Source organism: Lepidochelys kempii, chromosome 2 (assembly GCF_965140285.1).
Source record: "Lepidochelys kempii isolate rLepKem1 chromosome 2, rLepKem1.hap1, whole genome shotgun sequence".
NCBI classification, from domain to species: Eukaryota; Metazoa; Chordata; order Testudines; family Cheloniidae; genus Lepidochelys; species Lepidochelys kempii.
Window position 1 is genome coordinate 222,091,118 of NC_136381.1, and position 17,831 is coordinate 222,108,948.

General features: G+C 42.0%; 1 protein-coding gene across 10 annotated transcripts in view; it reads right to left on the reverse strand.

Moving 5' to 3' along the window:
* DYNC1I1 (dynein cytoplasmic 1 intermediate chain 1) overlaps positions 1 to 17,831 on the reverse strand; it is a 272,137-nt gene that overhangs the window by 56,705 nt on the left and 197,601 nt on the right. For all 10 annotated transcript variants that reach the window (XR_012157549.2, XM_073333889.2, XM_073333887.2 and 7 more), the window contains one exon: positions 922 to 1,068. Coding sequence is in view for 9 of the 10 variants with exons in the window: in XM_073333889.2 (XP_073189990.2) it covers positions 922 to 1,068 (147 nt within the window). In the remaining variant the exon portion in view is untranslated. The remainder of the gene's footprint in view (positions 1 to 921; positions 1,069 to 17,831) is intronic.

Consider the following 17,831-nt stretch of genomic DNA (forward strand, 5'->3'; position numbering starts at 1 on the left):
CACTAAATTAAGTTTAATGATGGTTAGATATTGACTTTTAAACCCAGGGATTACATTGTCATGACAAACTAAAGGCTGAAACTTGAACAGCAAATTACAAAGGTATAATCAGAGAATCACAGAAGTGAGAGGTGGAAAAGGTCTACTAGGTCATCTGATCTATCCTCCTGCCAGCACAGAATCATTTTCTTCCTTTGTCCAGTTCAGTTTCTTTATATTTCAGGTAATTGCCTATTGGAAGTTTATTCTGCAGCCTAGAAGTTCTCATCATTAAGAAATTTTCCTGATGTTCAGCCTACATACCCTTTGCTAAAATTCATCCCATTATTCCTGGTTGTTCTCCCTTATGTCCCCAGAATAATCCCTCCCCAGCTGGGGCTAAATCAGGCATTTAAGCTACTGCCATGCCCTGCACCACCCCACAATGACTGTGCACAGTTGCTTGGGGTGTGTATGTCCATGCAATTAACTTCATTCTCATTACGAGGGCAGATTGCTCCCACAGTGTGCTGGCTCCAATCCATGGAGCAGTTCAGAGTGGGTGCAGGGAGGAATCATGAACCCTGCCTTATCCGTATCCCTTTCTGGAGACTTATTCCCCAGGTGGGCATCAGGAGCAAGTTGTCCTTGCACTCCTCACAGCACTGGACCATTATTGTGAGATGCCCTTGTTTGGACATGCAATGTGGGGAGACTTCCTGAACACCCAACTGCAGGCCATCCATCACCCTTGGCATGACACCCCTTGAGCACGTGCAGGAAGCTGTCACCTAGCCTGTTTCCCATCCATTTTCCCCCCTTAAAAATCCATTCTCTTATTTTCTTGCATGTAACAAAAAACACAACATTGTAGAGGTATCTCAGGCTAAGAGATCTGCACTTCTCTATTGAATGTTTTTTCACAATGACATCAAGCCTTACCGTGTGAGCAGCAGCAGAAAGGGGTGTACGCTGAACTGGAGTCCTCCTGTGACTGCGATTATCCCACAGGACAATTTGGCCAGAGTATGTTCCACCAACAACCAGGTTGGGGTGAAAACGGGCAAAGCAGACAGACATCACAGAGGACTAGAGCAAAAACAGGTTAGAGAATGAAGGAGAGAGGTCAGTTCAATTGTCAGTCATCTGCATTTCTGTTCCTTAGGAAGCATGTTATAATCAATACTCTCAGGACTACAGTACCTGACTCTGTATTCCCTGTGCACCTAGGACTTCCAGTGAAGTCAAAGGGATCCTTGCAAAAAATGCAAGAATAGCCCCAATATTTGTAGTCCCATTGGTTCTGGAGAAAAAGTAAACAACAGGACAGGCTTTAGGCACCGGTGATGAGAAACCACCATCTAAGATACCATATGTGAGATGATGATGGGAAAGTGCCTTCCTGGGCTTCTTTTTAAAAAATAAAACAAAAACCCAGTATTTCCATTTGCCTTGCACCCTGCACGGAGATGCTTGTCCCCCTTGCAACCCAACAGGGAGATCCTGGATCCCTCTTGCGTCCCCATCCCTCTGGGAGACTCCTACCTTCCCTCACTCCTCCACAGGAAGAACCATGCCCCCACTTGCTTGACCCTCAATATGTTTACCTTCCCCACTGGCTCCTGTGGCACTCTCCTCAGAGGACCACTTTAAAACAATGCAAAAGATTCTGGGGAATGTTTGTGAGAGAGTGGATAGCCCCAATCCTTTCCTCATCTGGGGGGACATCTAGATATAGCCCTGGGGAACACAGTAACTCAGACAATACCTCTTTATTGGGTCAACAAATATATTGTACAATACACAAGCTTTGGGGCCAAGAAGGTTCCTTCTGAGTTGCAAAAGGGCTCACTTTCCCTACCACCGTCACTTGGTCTTGAAGGAGCAATATTCCTTAATTTACTGAGGGCTGGACTTACTATTGGGCTATAGCTGAGGGGGTGTGGAACCAGGACCTGGTACCTCCCAAGCTACCCAATACGCTGTTCTGCAAGGCACTGTGAAGTTGGGGACACGGCTATGGCATTACTTCCTCTCTGTTCTCTCCAGAATAATGTGCAGCCTCGAGTCTACCAGGGAACAGTCCCTGCACTCCTCATTTGTGTAAAACAAAGCACCACGCAAGTTGGACTCTTCTAGGTTCCATTATTCTCTCCTTAAGGAGCTATGTTCCATTTCTGATGTCTCTGATTCTGGGTGCCTGGCCTCCATTTTATGGAAATTGGAAAACAAAAGTTACTACCACTATATAATTTTCTGAGAATTCCTATACAAGTAAAGACTTGGTTTGCAAAAAAAGATGCAAATGTCACTTTCCTCAGACAACCCAGGGGGACAAGTTTTAGCCTAACTGATCTGTTGGTTATCATTAGAGTGTCAATATGACAGTTAAGGGTCACAATTATTTTCTTTTACTTTCAGACTGTTTCACACTAATAGCAACTGGGAAATTACCAGTAACACACTTATCTGTTATATGTTAATGGTTAGATATTTTAAATTGGTGAGAAATGACAAATTAATCCACTGTATTCAGTAATTAAATATACATAAATTATCATGCTTCAGTTGCATGAACAGAGCTACTAACACTAAGATAAACTTTGTTTAAACAAGTTGGTTGCATAATTAAAGACATGGGAATTGCCATACTGGGTCAGACCCATGGTCCCACCAGTCCAGCGTCCTGTCTCTGACAGTGGCCAGCACCAGATGCCGCAGAGGAAGGTGTCAGAACTTTGCTGTAGGCAAATGTGGCATAACTTGTCTTTCAAATTAGGTCTCATCCTGGTCTCTAATAGTAAGAGATTGCCCTAAGATCTGAAGCATGAGGTGTAATAAACCTTCCAAAATTTTTATCATTAACTATAACAACTCTGGATTGCCACAATTTGGATGAAATAGAATAAACTGAGCTGTCCCAACTAAACAGTTTCTACTGAACTAACACTGATATAGCCAATTTATATTCTATAAAGCTATATAACGAGGCTCTAAAATAATTCAGTTGAAATATTCACAGTGAATGGTAATATAGTCTAGGAATGGCCAATCCTATACATTTGACCTAGCTGTCTCCAACACAGTGAAACAGTCTAACACTATCTCCTTCTCCCTAGTTCTCATGGGTGTTCTCCCTGACCTCTCTGACCCCTTTCCTTCTCCACTAAAGCTTTCATGTGGTTCTATGCTGTTATTCTTGCCTGTTTTAGCTCACTTCCAGCTGTGCAGTGGAGCATAATTATTTTATGGTGAGTTACAACATCAAGAATGAAGATTTCATCAATTTCAAAAATGACTCTTAGGCATGTAACTTTATATAAAAATATTCGTAGTACTACAGCATCATGATGCACTTAAAAATCAAGTATGATTCAGTTGCCATGCAACTTCCAGAGATCCCCCAGATGTTATAATTAAAAGAACCCTACATCACACATTCTACATTTTATCTCTTTATGTAATGGCTTTGTGAGTTGTTTTAATCAACCCATCACATACTTTATAACTAAGAAGACAGATCTTCTGACATGCAGTGAAATAGCCAGATGATTCTAAAATAATCTGGTTGAACCGCTAGATGTACACCCACAATGGGTGTAAGACTACACTTATATTTTAAGAAACCTAAATTCAAACAGTCATTCCACAACAAAGTTCTTAGTTTGCCTGAAACAAACTTGGAGATTCTGATGTGAGGCAGAGAAACCAAGCAGACGGTGTATTTTTAAATGTTGTGTTTTCATGGTTAGAATGTTTTTGAATCCAGAATCCCAGAATACACTTGGATGGTGAAGATATAAACTGCCAAAGTGTGTTTTTCATAAAGTTTGAAAATAACCCTTTGGTATGACTCTGACTTAGAAAAAAAAACATTGCTTCTAGTTTTACACATCCTTCCAAAGTAACTCACATTTTTCAGATGATGAAATGTTCACGTCCTTTTAATTATGTCAGTAACATTTTTCCATTGAAGAGAAAATCCTTTCAAATATTAGAATTTACCAATTTAAGGACCCCATTCTACTGTACTTAATAAGATGATTGTTCCCCTGAAGTCCATGGGAGTATCCACATGAGTAAGGGCTGCCTCCATTTAGCTATTTTAAAAACAAAGGGTTCACTTCTTAGCCTTAATAGGAGAGAGCTGCAAGCAGGTCCCCTGACAGTTTGGGCAACCCTGTGCTTGAGCAGAGCAGCAGAAATCATTCCCAGTGATCCTCCTCTTGCTTCCAGACTCAAATACATGAGGCCTGATCTTGCTCCCACTGAAGTCAGTGGGAGTTTTGCTATTGACTTCAAAGGAGCAGGAGTCATCTGATCGTCAGCATTAAAATAATAATAATAATGAACAATTCTTTGTGCTTCTGTGACATCTTTCAATAGAGAATCTCTAAGCACCTTCCCAACATTAACCAATGGAGCATCCCAACATTTCAATGAAGTAAGTTGCAGCAACCATGGAGCCACCTCTTGTTGATGAATACAGCAGCTAGTTTAATGGCATACCACATCACCTCACAAAATGTTAGGGCAGGAAGGCAAGGAGAATACCATACCCAGCTCCCACTGATGGAAGAATTTAGGCAGCTAAAATTACACAAATTAGGTTATTGGGGTTAACAACTCTATACTCACTCAAAGTACAGAGGAACATTTAGTGACCACAAGTGGTCAGGGCCTCCAGCAATCCAATGAACGCTATCACTAGGGTGGGACATTGTTGCTATAACAACAAATGCAATTGGTTCAGTGTCATGAACTGAATTATCACCCATTCCTGTAGCACCGAGGTGTTCCCAAAAAGGTCAGACCCAGTGCAGGCCAGAAGATGTGACAGGACCAGCACAAAACCTACCAGTTACAGACAGGAAAACTGAACCCATTTTGCTCAACCCAGAAGTCTACCATTTAAAAGGATGGAAGTTGAATTGTCGTAGACTGCCTATTTCTGAATTTACTCATGCAGAGTGGTTTTTCTTATTTTTTTTTCTTACCCAATTCTAGAGAGTAGATAATAAGAGGGAAGGATGGAGAGTTTTGCAGAGAATGTAATGTGGACAATTTACCATATGCATATAGTACTTACATATTATGGTGATGGGTCAGAGAGACACAGAGAGAGAGAGAAAGAGACATGCCACTTACAAACTACAACCATGTTTTCTTGACCAATACCTTCAGTACCCAAAGCCCGAGATTCGAGCCAAAACATTCAGATCCAAACTTAGATCTAACTGGGAGCAAGTGGGTGTTGAATAATGGAGTGCCCAGTAAGAAATCTGTGGGAGAGAGGGTTACTTTTTTAAAATGAAGAAATGCTGTGGTGAGGTGAGCGTCTGTCTGTCAGAATCCTGCGTTATTTTTTCAAAACCATACTGGAGTTCCTCTTCCTCTTCCCCTTCACTCCATCCTCTATCCTGGGTTCTCAAATTTTCATGTGCAAATTTTCAAAAATGTACGCAAATATGCAATCTACTGGTTTTTGCTTTCTGGATGTTGGTGGGTCTTCTATTGGTTCCGAATCACTGCTACTGGGTTTTGTGACTTGTACTTTAGGCTTCACCTCCATATCTCAAAGACGAACCTTGCTGCCAGGTCCCAGAGTGGTGCTGCTACCTGACTGGCATTCCATCATGCCTGTTCTATCACATAAAAGAGTGTGGACTGCTCTCACAATTGCTAGATTTGAGAATTCCGGTTAGCCCAGGCTCCACTGGGGTTAGAGAATTGCACAACTGAATGGGAGGCTGCAGACACTGGTTAGAACAGCTGGGGATTTTAGTTGGCAAACTAGTACATTTGCTCACAAAGTTTTAAAACTTCTGCCTGAGGCTATAAACATCAAAAGCATTGTGGGAAACTTAATTTAAGAAATAAAACATGATACGGTTGCACTATAGACACAGCAAAGTGCAGGCTCCATTCAGACAAAAAGTTACACATACCTTTCGATAACTGTGGATTAAGGGAGCAAGGTGCCACATCCTGGCACCTATTTTACCCTGGACACAGAGGGAATGCTACAGAGACAACAGGAGTGGCAACTTTGTTCAGATGTCTTTCTCTCCTGACTCTACACCCCTGCACTCAATTTAAACAGGCCCACAACTCTCTTTAAGTGGCTGGCAAAGCTGTTTTTTATTTTAGAAAATTAATCCAGCCCAGTTTTGGATTAGTGATGGCATATCCCCTTAACCACAGATGCTCAGGACAGACAGTCATTTGGATTTTCCTGACTGGGAAGCCTGACCTCATTACCCACATCAGATGTGCACAGGGCCATAGAAACTGGCTGCCTACGCTCATGTCCATATATTTAGATGGCACTGTGCCCAGCCACCAGTTGAACAATTTCACGCAGACGTGGGTGCTAAATAATAATGACTTTAAATGGACTACAGAGACTGCATTTTGTGAGGTCTCTTGTGCAGGAAATCGTTCCCCTAAAGCAGCACCCATGATGGTGCCAGGTGCCTACATTTGATGACATCTGATGGGCCACAAAAGAATATTTCATGAGTGATCAGAAGGGATATGTGGCGTTCACAGGAATTTCTATCTGCCAAGAAGCCAGATTATATTGCAGCAGGCACCTCTGAAGTCTACCTAGTATGAACGTGCATATGTGAATGGGCATTACTGCCTGTACATGGGGATGCTAAGCTTCCTCTGGTGCAGTCGCCACCCTGCCACCGGATACCTGGGCTGTGGTGGCCCGACCTGCACTCTGCCTCTTCCCTTCCCTGTTCTGCCCCTTCCCCAAGGCCCCCCCTACCTGCTGCTGCTGCCTGGTGAGTCCCTCCTCTCTTCTCCTCCACTCCACCCCCACCCTCTCCAGAGGTCCCTGCCACTTGTCACATCCCTCCTCTCTCCCCACGAGACCCCCTCCATCTGCCACGTCCCTCCTCACCCCCCCATCTCCGCGAGACCTCCCTGCCTGCCAATCACCGCATCCCTCCTCACCCCCCGCCCCCGCAGGCTGAGCGGGGTCTAGGGCGGAGCAGGGGGCAGGGCCTGGGATAGAGCAGGGGTGAAGGGTGGGCGGGGCCACGGGTGGAAGAGGTGGGACAGGGTGGTAGCCTCCCCCAGGGGAAGCTTCATTCCCCACCCATGTGCCTCTAGGTACCATCCTGAAGGTAATTCCACAAAAGACAGTACCAGGAGACAAAACGAATAACAAAGGAGTGCTACAGAGCCCAAGATGCATGTCATATGCAAGTATAATATATTCTTGAGGAGGTGAATCCGATTCCTTGCTTGAGACCCAGTGAAATGAACATCCGATGAAGTGAGCCGTAGCTCACGAAAGCGTATGCTCAAATAAATTTGTTAGTCTCTAAGGTGCCACAAGTCCTCCTTTTCTTTTTACTGTTCTGTGACTAATGAAGGGATACTATAGACATACTTGGACCTTCAAGGTAGGCAACAAAGGCTGTCCATAAATAAAATACCCACCAACCCATATACCAGATAAAATCCTTCTCCCAACCTCTCCCTGTCTTTAAGGACCAAGGATTGAAAAGCAACATAGAGACATAGCAAGATCAGATCAGACCAGTGATTCACCTAGTCTGGCATCCTGTCACCAATAGATGCTTCAGAGGAAGGTGCAAGAAACTCAGAGTAGGCAGTTATGGGATAATCTTCCCCTAGAAAAAGTTTCTCCTAAACCTTAGTGCTAGAAGCATGAGAAGCTGTTTCCCTTCCAAGCCTCTTATTTATCTTTAATATCAACCATTATAATTCTGGATATTCATGTTACCCATATAAATGTTTAAGTTAAGCAGAGATGGGGCAGGAACCTGGATCTGTAGGGTGTCAGGCAGGCAGCCACCACCTCCACGCTATTACCCAGCAGCCATAGGGTAGGGCTGCATGCTCTACCATATAGACACTGTGGAGATAAATACCACAGGAAATACCTCCTCAGAAGGCAGAACTGACAGCTTCTCTTGTCGTCCCCTATTGGTCCAGGCACTGTCGTTAAACCCAGGAGAAGTTTCAGGAAGCATCTGTGCTACAGGGAGGGCTCCCCTGACAGCTGTAGTGATGGACCTGCCACTCGGCTTGGTCTTGGACTTCTATCCCTGGGCTCCAACTCTTGGTTTCTGACTCCAGCTCTGGCCTTTAGTGCTGCTCCTGGCCTCTGACTGACACTGTTCTGTCCAGTAGGCCTGACTGCCCAAAGAGCAGTCATGACAAGCCCTTTTTGAATCCTACAAAGCTCTTGGCTTCAATGCCATCTTGTGGCAATGAGTTCCACGGGATAATTCTGCATTATATGGAAGAATTTCCTCTTTCCTCAGTTTGCTACCTTTCAGTTTTGCTGGATATCCCCTTGTTCTTGTATTAGAAAACAGGGGGACTAGAAGTTCTCAATCATGGAATTCACACTGCAATCAACAGAAGTCCTGCACAAGATACAAATGCAGAAAAGACAAGATATGAACTGTGGCTACAAGGGGAGATTTCTCCCCTTAGCATTCAACAACATACCTACTGAAAGCCATTGGGCAGGAAGACCACAGGCTTATCTACATGAGAAAGTTAGTGTGCAGCAAGCTTCTGTGTGGATTTACAGCATGCAAGCTACTCCAGAGTAACTCTCCATGTGGACACCCATACTGCACATTAGGCTAAAGCGCACCAAAGCATTCTCAACACACACTAGGAGTGTCCACACTGGGAGTTAGTGTAAAGCAGCTAGTGCAGTGGTTCTCAACTAGAGGTCCGGGGCCCTGTGAGGGGCCACAAGCAGGTTTTGGGGGGCCGCCATGTGTGGCTGGTGTTAGATTCACTAGGGCCCAGGGCAGAAAGCCAAAGCCCTGCCGAGCAGTCCTGCAGCCTGGGACCCTGAGCCCCAAACATCCAGGGATGAAGCTGAAGCCTGAGCAACTTAACTTTGTGGGCCCCCGGTAATTGCCCTGCTTGCTACCCCTTAATACTGGCCCTGGCTTTGAAATGGAGAAAAACAGTTGTTGTGGCACAGGTGAGCCATGGACTTTGTATATGGGGTGGTGGCGCAGGCTCAGAAGGAAAAAGGTTGAGAACCCCATATCTAGTACACTGTAAATATACACCCGAGCTTGCTGTGCACTAACAGACAAGCCTTGGGTAGTTTATCTGTGGTCCTCACCTTCCTTAAAATGTCTGTGTTGCTTTGCAATATGAAACTGAACCACCCTCCTCTTGATGTTATGCCCACTTGTCATAAATATAAAGGGAAGGGTAAACCCCTTTAAAATCCCTCCTGGCCAGAGGAAAAATCCTCTCACCTATAAAGGGTTAAGAAGCTAAGATAACCTCACTGGCACCTGACCACAATGACCAATAAGGAGACAAGGTACTTTCAAAAGCTGGGGGGAGGGAAAAACAAAGGGTCTGTCTGTGTGATGCTTTTGCTGGGGACAGAACAGGAATGGAGTCTTAGAATTTAGTAAGTAATCTAGCTAGATATGCATTAGATTATGATTTCTTTAAATGGCTGAGAAATTAAGCTGTGCTGAATAGAATGGATATTCTTGTCTCCGTGTCTTTTTGTAACTTAAGGTTTTGCCTAGAGGGATTCTCTATGTTTTGAATCTAATTACCCTGTAAGGTATTTACCATCCTGATTTTACAGAGGTGATTCTTTTTTACTTCTATTAAAATCCTTCTTTTCAGAAACTGAATGCTTTTTCATTGTTCTTAAGATCCAAGGGTTTGGGTCTGTGGTCACCTATGCAAATTGGTGAGGATTTTTACCAAACCTTCCCCAGGAAGTAGGCTGCAAGGGTTGGGAGGATTCTGGGGGGGAAAGATGTTTCCAAATAATGCTTTCCTAATAAATAAACCGAGATAAACGTTTGGTGGTGGCAGTGGAAGTCCAAGGGCAAAGGGTAAAATAGTTTGTAGTCTGGGGAAGTTTTAACCTAAGCTGGTAAAAGTAAGCTTAGGTAGTTTTCATGCAGGTCCCCACATCTGTACCCTAGAGTTCAGAGTGGGGAAGGAACCTTGACACCACTGAATTCAATGGAAAACCTGCATTGACTTTAATGGTGCAGGTTCGAGACTGGAGCTGAGCAAGGTGGTTTCTTCCTCAAAACACACTTGGCTCTTAACAAATAATAAAAAGGCTTGGACAGTATAAGTTAGAAAGATACTGGAAAGCCTCCAGTCTCAAAAGAAGACATGATGGACCAACTGATGGGGGGAGAGAGGACAGTTTGCTTCAAGACTACACAACCCATTTTTGTACCAGGCTGAGCAAAAAGCAGAAGAGGCAGCAATAGCTGTGTAGTCAGTTTTCTCAAATAGTTCTGAAAATATAACCAAAGAGACAAGCAAGAAAAATTTCACCCTGTACAAAAGAATCTCTGTGCTGTGATGCATACTTGAAAGGGCTGATTCTTAGGTTGTGGAAGCCTTTAACGCAAAGACTCTCTGCATTCCCCCACCTCCACATCCCTCTACCTCTCCCTGTAAGGAACTGTGAAATGGCATCCAAAAGGATTTTGCACAATTATTTGTGGTATCAGAGGAAATTCAGTTTTTACTAAAAACTAAATAAAAGCAGCTGATATCCTTCACATATTTTTACAAAAACAAACACTTCTTCAAACCAAATGTCAGAATCCCATTTAATTAAAAAAGGGAAGTTTATGCTTGGGTATGGTGTGTGTTGACATCTATCCCTTTGATTTACAAGAGTATGGACTGGAAGGAACAGATTGCTTTATTCAAGAGGAAAAAAGGAGGGAGGGGGCCCAGTTTGACAGGAAAGAGTGTAGGTTGCATTAACTTCAGTGCTTGTTAAAACATGAAGGATTAATGGCAAAAAGGGAGGGAGGAATTGTGAATGTCTCCAGTTTAGGATCTTCAAAAATGTTTGGGGTTTCTAAGAATGTCTCACCCAACCACATAAAAGCTACAGCAAGAGACTCAGCCACACGACTGCTCTAAATCCAAAGCTGGTACTTCTCCATTTCTACCATCAGACCAACTGACTTGAAATGTAGCCACAAATTAAATTTATTTTTATTGAAAAAGTACTAAGTTCTTTAAAAGAAGGCAAACAGCATGTCAGGAAACTCAGCTGCTTCTTAGAGAGGTTTAAAAGGCAGGTATGCAACAGCTCTGACATCCAAGCATGTTGTATAGCAGCTGTATTTGAGCACAGTGGCCGATGAAGTGAGCTGTAGCTCACAAAAGCTTATGCTCAAATAAATTTGTTAGTCTCTAAGGTGCCACAAGTACTCCTTTTCTTTTTTATTTTAAAAAGGGCATCCATTTTTGTACCTATAAATTCAACTAAGGGCACAAATCTGAGGTTTTGCACATTAAGCTGTGTGTCTTTGCAGGTGCAAACCATGTAGTTAAACAACACATCAGATCTACACCCACAAACTGCTCCTGAGAAAAGGGAACCTGAGCTTTAGCTCTTCAAAAAACACATTCCTTAATGGTATTCAGCTTCATAAGCCAAAACTATGAAATAATGGCAAAACTGTAAGTATGCAGTCTTTTCTGAACATCATTCTGAGATTGTTAGTTTGAGAAGCATTGAGAAATAATAATGAGAACTTCTTATAAGCATAGCACATCAAGACAAGTGTGTTTTGTACCTTACTTAATAGGAGATTGTGCTTAAAGCTCATGAGGCTATTAAAGTGCTTAATATTAAGCATTAGCTTAAGAGTTTTACCTAATCGGGACATGCGTGCTCAGGACTGAGCCCTTAATCTCCCTGTCCCACAGTTCCCTATTTGTTAAAGGAGGAAGATAACATTTCCTTTGTTTATCTTTTTAAGTAGGCCATAATCCTATAAATGGGACTCCTCACATGACTGAAGTTAAGCACTTATTGGTATTTGCAGGATTCGAACCTTAGACTGTAAATTCTTTGGGACAGGGACTCTATCTCTATCTGCCTGTAAGCTGTCTCGCTCAATAGGCTCTCAGTTGAGGTCTCTATGCACTACCATAATGATAAAATAAAATAATTCATAACATTTACTCAGCCCATCAATAAGGAAAGTCAGACACTTAGAAGCAGTTTGTATCCTGAATAAATGGAATTGCTTTTGAAAAGAGTGGGCAACATTTGCCGCTGCCTTACACATTGAACAACCCTTTAGAAATGGGGAGGGTTGCACATGGTATATGGCAAACCAGTGTGTTTAGTTTTCCATTGACTGTTCTGACTCTGCTGCCAGCGGTGGCTATTTTGGTAAAACGTGATATCAATTTTATGTCATTGGCAGTATGGGAACCCAGTGTAAGAGAATATAACCTACGACCTGCTTCAATACTGGCCCAACCATTAAAAAATGTCAAATATGTAAATAAATTGTTTTAATGATCACCTTATGACTGTCACACTAAAACAAACAGAAAGTATTTATAGTCTCTGTAAAGCACTGCATGGCCACACACTGATCCATTCATGTGTTAATTTAGATTTTGATTTAAAATAAAGCAACTCCAGATCCATAGATGCCCATCCAAAGCTCTGGGCACCAGTGACACAATTTAAAAACACAATACTAAAGGAACTGCAACATAAATCATCCAAAGCAGCAGACCGTCCTCTTCTTCCAGCCCTACTGTACATTGTCTAATTGCAGTGAGGAGAAGCCAGGTTTACAAAAGTATGTCGGTGCCTAAAGATGCAGATAGGCATCTAGTGGGAGTTTTGTAAACCTAAATACCTGTGTAAAGCTGCTCCTAGATCAATACAAATTAAACAAATGTCTTTTTTTAAAGCAACGTGGCTGTCAGCAGCCAGGGATTCAGCAATGCCAAAAAGTATTGACACCAAATGCATTTCATAGCTAATTCACAGTGAGATGTGCATCTTATCTTTTGAACTTCTCTGGACTGTTTGCCAGAGAAGATGTGTACAGCTCTCTTTTCATGTGCTGGTAAAATAATGCTACACTTTTCATTTTCGTCATTACCTATTTTATTGAACGGGGCTTCTAATGTTAAAGGGTTAAGTACAACATAGGTAGCTAAAAAGGAAGGCCCTCAGCCTGTCAATGAACCCCATTCTACCCTGGTGAGACCACCCTCCTTTTAAGTAAGCGGTAATTCAATCTGCATGTTACCTCAGTTGTGTTTGGGCTTCATCCAAGTTAAGAAAATCAGTGTGATAAATTATCAAGAATTGTCTGCAATAATTCACAAAGGGCCCATAACTGAACTGAAACAAAAGATCTTAAGTTTGACTTTATAGCTCCATTTGAAATGCTTTACTCTTCATTCCCAACAGGTCATAAAGAAATATGAAAATTCTTTGTTTTCTCCAACTTACCATAACTGCTTAAAGACAAGGTCTGGTGTAGAATTTCAGGGCCAGTTTGATTAAAACAACTGACAAATACTGTAGCAAAATATTCTTAAATCAATCCCACATTCAAAAATGCTACTTCCGCTAAGACTTGAAAATATCTGTTTTCATCCTTATGTGCAGTCCCTGATTTATGTAGTGAATATATTTTAATATAAATAAAAGCTGATGATACAAGATTAAATAGATACCTTAGTTATTCTCTTTCATTACCTCTACAGCTCACTTTTTCAAACACTACAGAATGTACTGTATTAAGTGCCAAAAGTGTTCTAAAAGATACAGTATATTTATTTTTGGACAACTTTTCAAAAGGGGCCTCCTATGCATGCTCGAAGTCATACTTACATTATTTGTGAATTACCTGTGCCTGCAGGTGATAAAATTTACAGAACGTGAGCAGCACCCATTTGTACAGAAATGGAAGGAGTTCAAGTTAGTTGACTTTGGTCAAACCTGTTCACTGTCAGATTTGTTTATTCACCAAAGACTTAGTGATAGGAACATTTTATGCACTCTAAAATAGAGTCAATGACTCATAGATTCAAACATTCATAGATTCCAAGGCTAAAAGGGATCATCAGTAGTCTGACCACCTCTATAACCCAAGGCATGGAACTTCCCCCCGAAAATTCCTAAAGCAGATCTTTTAGGAAAACATCCAATCTTGATTTAAAAATTATCAGTGATGGAGAATCCACCACAATCACTTGTTCCAATGCTTAATTACCCTCACGGTCAAACATTTACACGTTATTTCTAGTTTGAATTTGTCTAGCTTCAACTTCCAGCCATTGGATCATGTTATACTTTTCTCTGCTAGATTGAAGAGCCCATTATTAAATATTTGTTCCCCATGTAGTTACTTATAGACTGTAATCAAGTCCTTAATGTCTTTGTTAAGCTAAATAGATTGAACTATTTAAGTCAATCACTGTAAGGCAGGTTTTCTAACCCTTTAATCATTGTTGTGGCTCTTCTCTGAACCCGCTATTATTTACCAACACTGTTCTTGAATTGCAGGCACCATAACTGGGCACAATATTCCAGCAGCAGTCACACCAATGCCAAATACAGAGGTAAAACCACCTCTCTATTACTCACATTCCCCTATTTATGCATCTCAGTATCACATTAGGCTTTTTGGCCACAGTGACACATTAGGAGCTCATGTTAAGCTGATTATCCACCATGCCCCCCAAATCTTTTTCAGAGTCACTACTTCCCAGGATAGAGTCCCCCAATCTGTAAATATGACCGACACACTATATTCTTAGATGTACACATTTACATTTAGCCTTATTAAAATGCATATTGTTTGCTTGCATCCAATTTACTAAGCAATCTAGGTAACTCTCAATCAGTGACTTGTCGTCTTCAATATTTACCACTCCCCCAATTTTTTGTCATCCGCAAACTTTATCAGTGATGATTTTATGTTTTATTCCAAGTTTTTGATAAAAAATGTTAAATAGCCTCAGGCCAAGAACTGATCCCAGGACCCCCCTGGAAACATACCTGCTCTATGACTATTCCCTGATTACAATTCCATTTTGAGACCTATCAGTTAGCCAGTTTTTTAATCCATTTAATGTGTGCCATGTTAATTTTATATCATTCTAGATTTTTAATCAAAACGTATGTGGTACCAAGTCAAACGCCTTACAGAAGTCTAAGTATATTATGTCAATATATTACCTTTATCAACCAAATTTATAACCTCATCAAAACAAGATATCAAGTTAGTTTGACGGGATATATTTTCCACAAACCCATGTTGATTTGCATTAATTACATTACCCTCCTTTAATTCTTTATTAATCAAGTCCCATATCAGCCACTCCATTATCTTGCCCAGGATTGATGTCAGGCTGACAGGCCTATAATTACCCAGGTGATCCTGGTAACCCTTTTTAAAAATTAGAACATGAACTTTTTTCCACTTTTCTGGAACTTCCCCAGTGCTCCAGGACTTATTGACATTAATGGTCAAGTGAGCTCCTCAACCAGCTTTTTAAAAACTCTTGGATGCAAGTTATCTGGACCTACTGATTTTAAAATGTCTAACTTTAATAGCTTCTGTTGAACATCCTCCAGGCATACTAGTGGAGTGGAAAAGAATATGATGAGACTGTATCATCTCTTTTTCCCCAAATACAGAACAGAAATATTTATTGAACACTTCTGCCTTTTCTGCATGTTTATTGATAATTCTACCATTTCCATCTAATAATGGACCAGTGCTTGAGAGGTGCATATCCAAAGTTGCATAGACACAAACGGAGGCCAAGTTGGCGCCACTTTGAAAATATAGCTCTTCATACATTTTGCACAGAATGAACCAGATTTTTTAAGGTATTTTATTTTAAAAATCTGGCCCATTGTAACCTTTAGGAAAAGCCTGATCCAAAATACACTGAAGTAATTGAAATGTTCCCTTTGGCTTCAATAGGAACCGGATTGGGCCCTAAATCTTTGGGTGCATAAATAAATATAACAAAGAAAACAAAATGTTGTTGATCACTATCAACTGAATGAGCTCATTTGACGTTGTCCTGAAGTATTCCACCATCACCTTCCTCGGGCAAAAGCTTGAGTAAACAGATGCCTACTTAACATTAGTCCCCAAAAGCTAACAGAGTTGGGCTTTATCAGACCAACAGGAGTAGCTAATTCCATACTCAAAGTGACTGTTAACAGAAGCACTAACTGATCTCAGCTGACATAACAGGACTATGGCAACCATCAACCAACCCATGTAGCTCTTCATAGGTGAAAATCAAAACCTTTAAGTGAAGCCAGAAATAAACTGGGAACCTGCAGACTTTAGAGAACAATTATACTAAGCTCTTTATAGCTAAAACTGTTGAATAATGCATATTATCCCATGCCCAATAGACTTCAAGAGCAGCCTTATGCAGAACACCTTGCAATAAATCTGCAGGCCACAAAGTCATTCATAACTGTGTCAGGGTCAGGTCAGAAGTAAGGCTGAAACCTTCTGGCCAGATTCAGATACAAAACAGCACTTCTAACCACTGCTATTTCTTGCAAAACCAAGAGAAGTCGGAGGTCCAAAAGTACCCCTAGATTGTAAACTTCACTGACCATGGGTGAACTTACTCCCTGAATAATGAAAACACATGCCTCCTGCCATACCTTCTCCATACCTACCAGTATCACTTCCATCTGGACTGAGCTTTTGTCAACTTGTTCTTATCCAAGCCACCATACATACTGAGAGCATTGCAGTCCAAACCAGCTCATCCTCTCCTCTAGTGATCTCTGGCACACATTGAAGACGCAGGAGCAGAGGCTGATTAAGGTTTATTGGGGCCCTGGGCAGAAAGAACATTTGGGCCCCCCAGGAGTGCCAGAACTGGGGAGGCGGCAGGAGGGCCATGCCCTCCCACTTTTTTACATGGGCATAGTAGTCTTGGGCAGACACAGGGAAGCAGTGGCAGGGGCTGCGCTTTGTGGCTGGGTGATCAGGAAAGCACTTACTTGATCACATGCTCAAGTCCATCCTTATTTAGGAGAATGCTTAACCATATGCTTAATTTAAGAACCTAATTAAAGTTAAGTAAGTACTTCAGAGTTTTTCTAAACAGGGACACTGTCTTGAATCAGGGCCTCTGTAGAGAGGTGTCTCCACATGTGGATGGGCTGGCAGAGTGGGCTTAGTTGAGAGGCCCTTACATTCAGGTGATCCCTGGTGGGCAGAAAAGTCTCTTGGTGGCTACTGACGTATTTGAGGCTGCATTAATTTACACTTGGGGCCAAACTGGCTCCTGGATAACCTCAGAGTTAAGGGGGAAGGAAGAGAAGCCCATAAGAGGTATAGAGCCTCCTTTATATCTCCCAAAGACCTTTGAGTCCTATGTGGAGTGGAGCTTGGCTGAGCCAATTAATGTTTTTCCAGGTATAGATATCAGATGACTTTAATAGACTCATAGACTTCAAGGTCAGAAGAGACCATTATGATCATTTAATCTGACCTCCTGCACAATGCAGGCCACAGAATCACACCCAGCTACTCCTGTAACAAACCCCTAAACTACGTATGAGCTACTGAAGTCCTCAAATCATGGTTTAAAGACTTCAAGGTGCAGAGAATCCTACAGCAAGTGACCCATGCCCCACGCTGCAGGGGAAGGTGAAAACACCCCAAGGCCTCTGCCAATCTGCCCGGGAGGAAAATTCCTTTCTGACCCCAAATATGGCGATCAGCTAAAACCTGAGCATGTGAGCAAGACTCACCAGCCAGACAGCCAGGAAAGAATTCTCTGTAGTAATTCAGATCCCACCCGATCTAACCGTCACAGGCCATTGGGCCTATTTGCCACTAATAGTCAAAGATCAATTAATTGCCAAAATCATATTATCCCATCATACCATCTCCTCCATAAACTTATTGAGTTTAATCTTGAAGCCAGATAGGTCTTTTGCCCCCACTGCTTCCCTTGGAAGGCTGTTCCAGAACTACACTCCTCTGATGGTTAGAAACCTTTGTCTAATT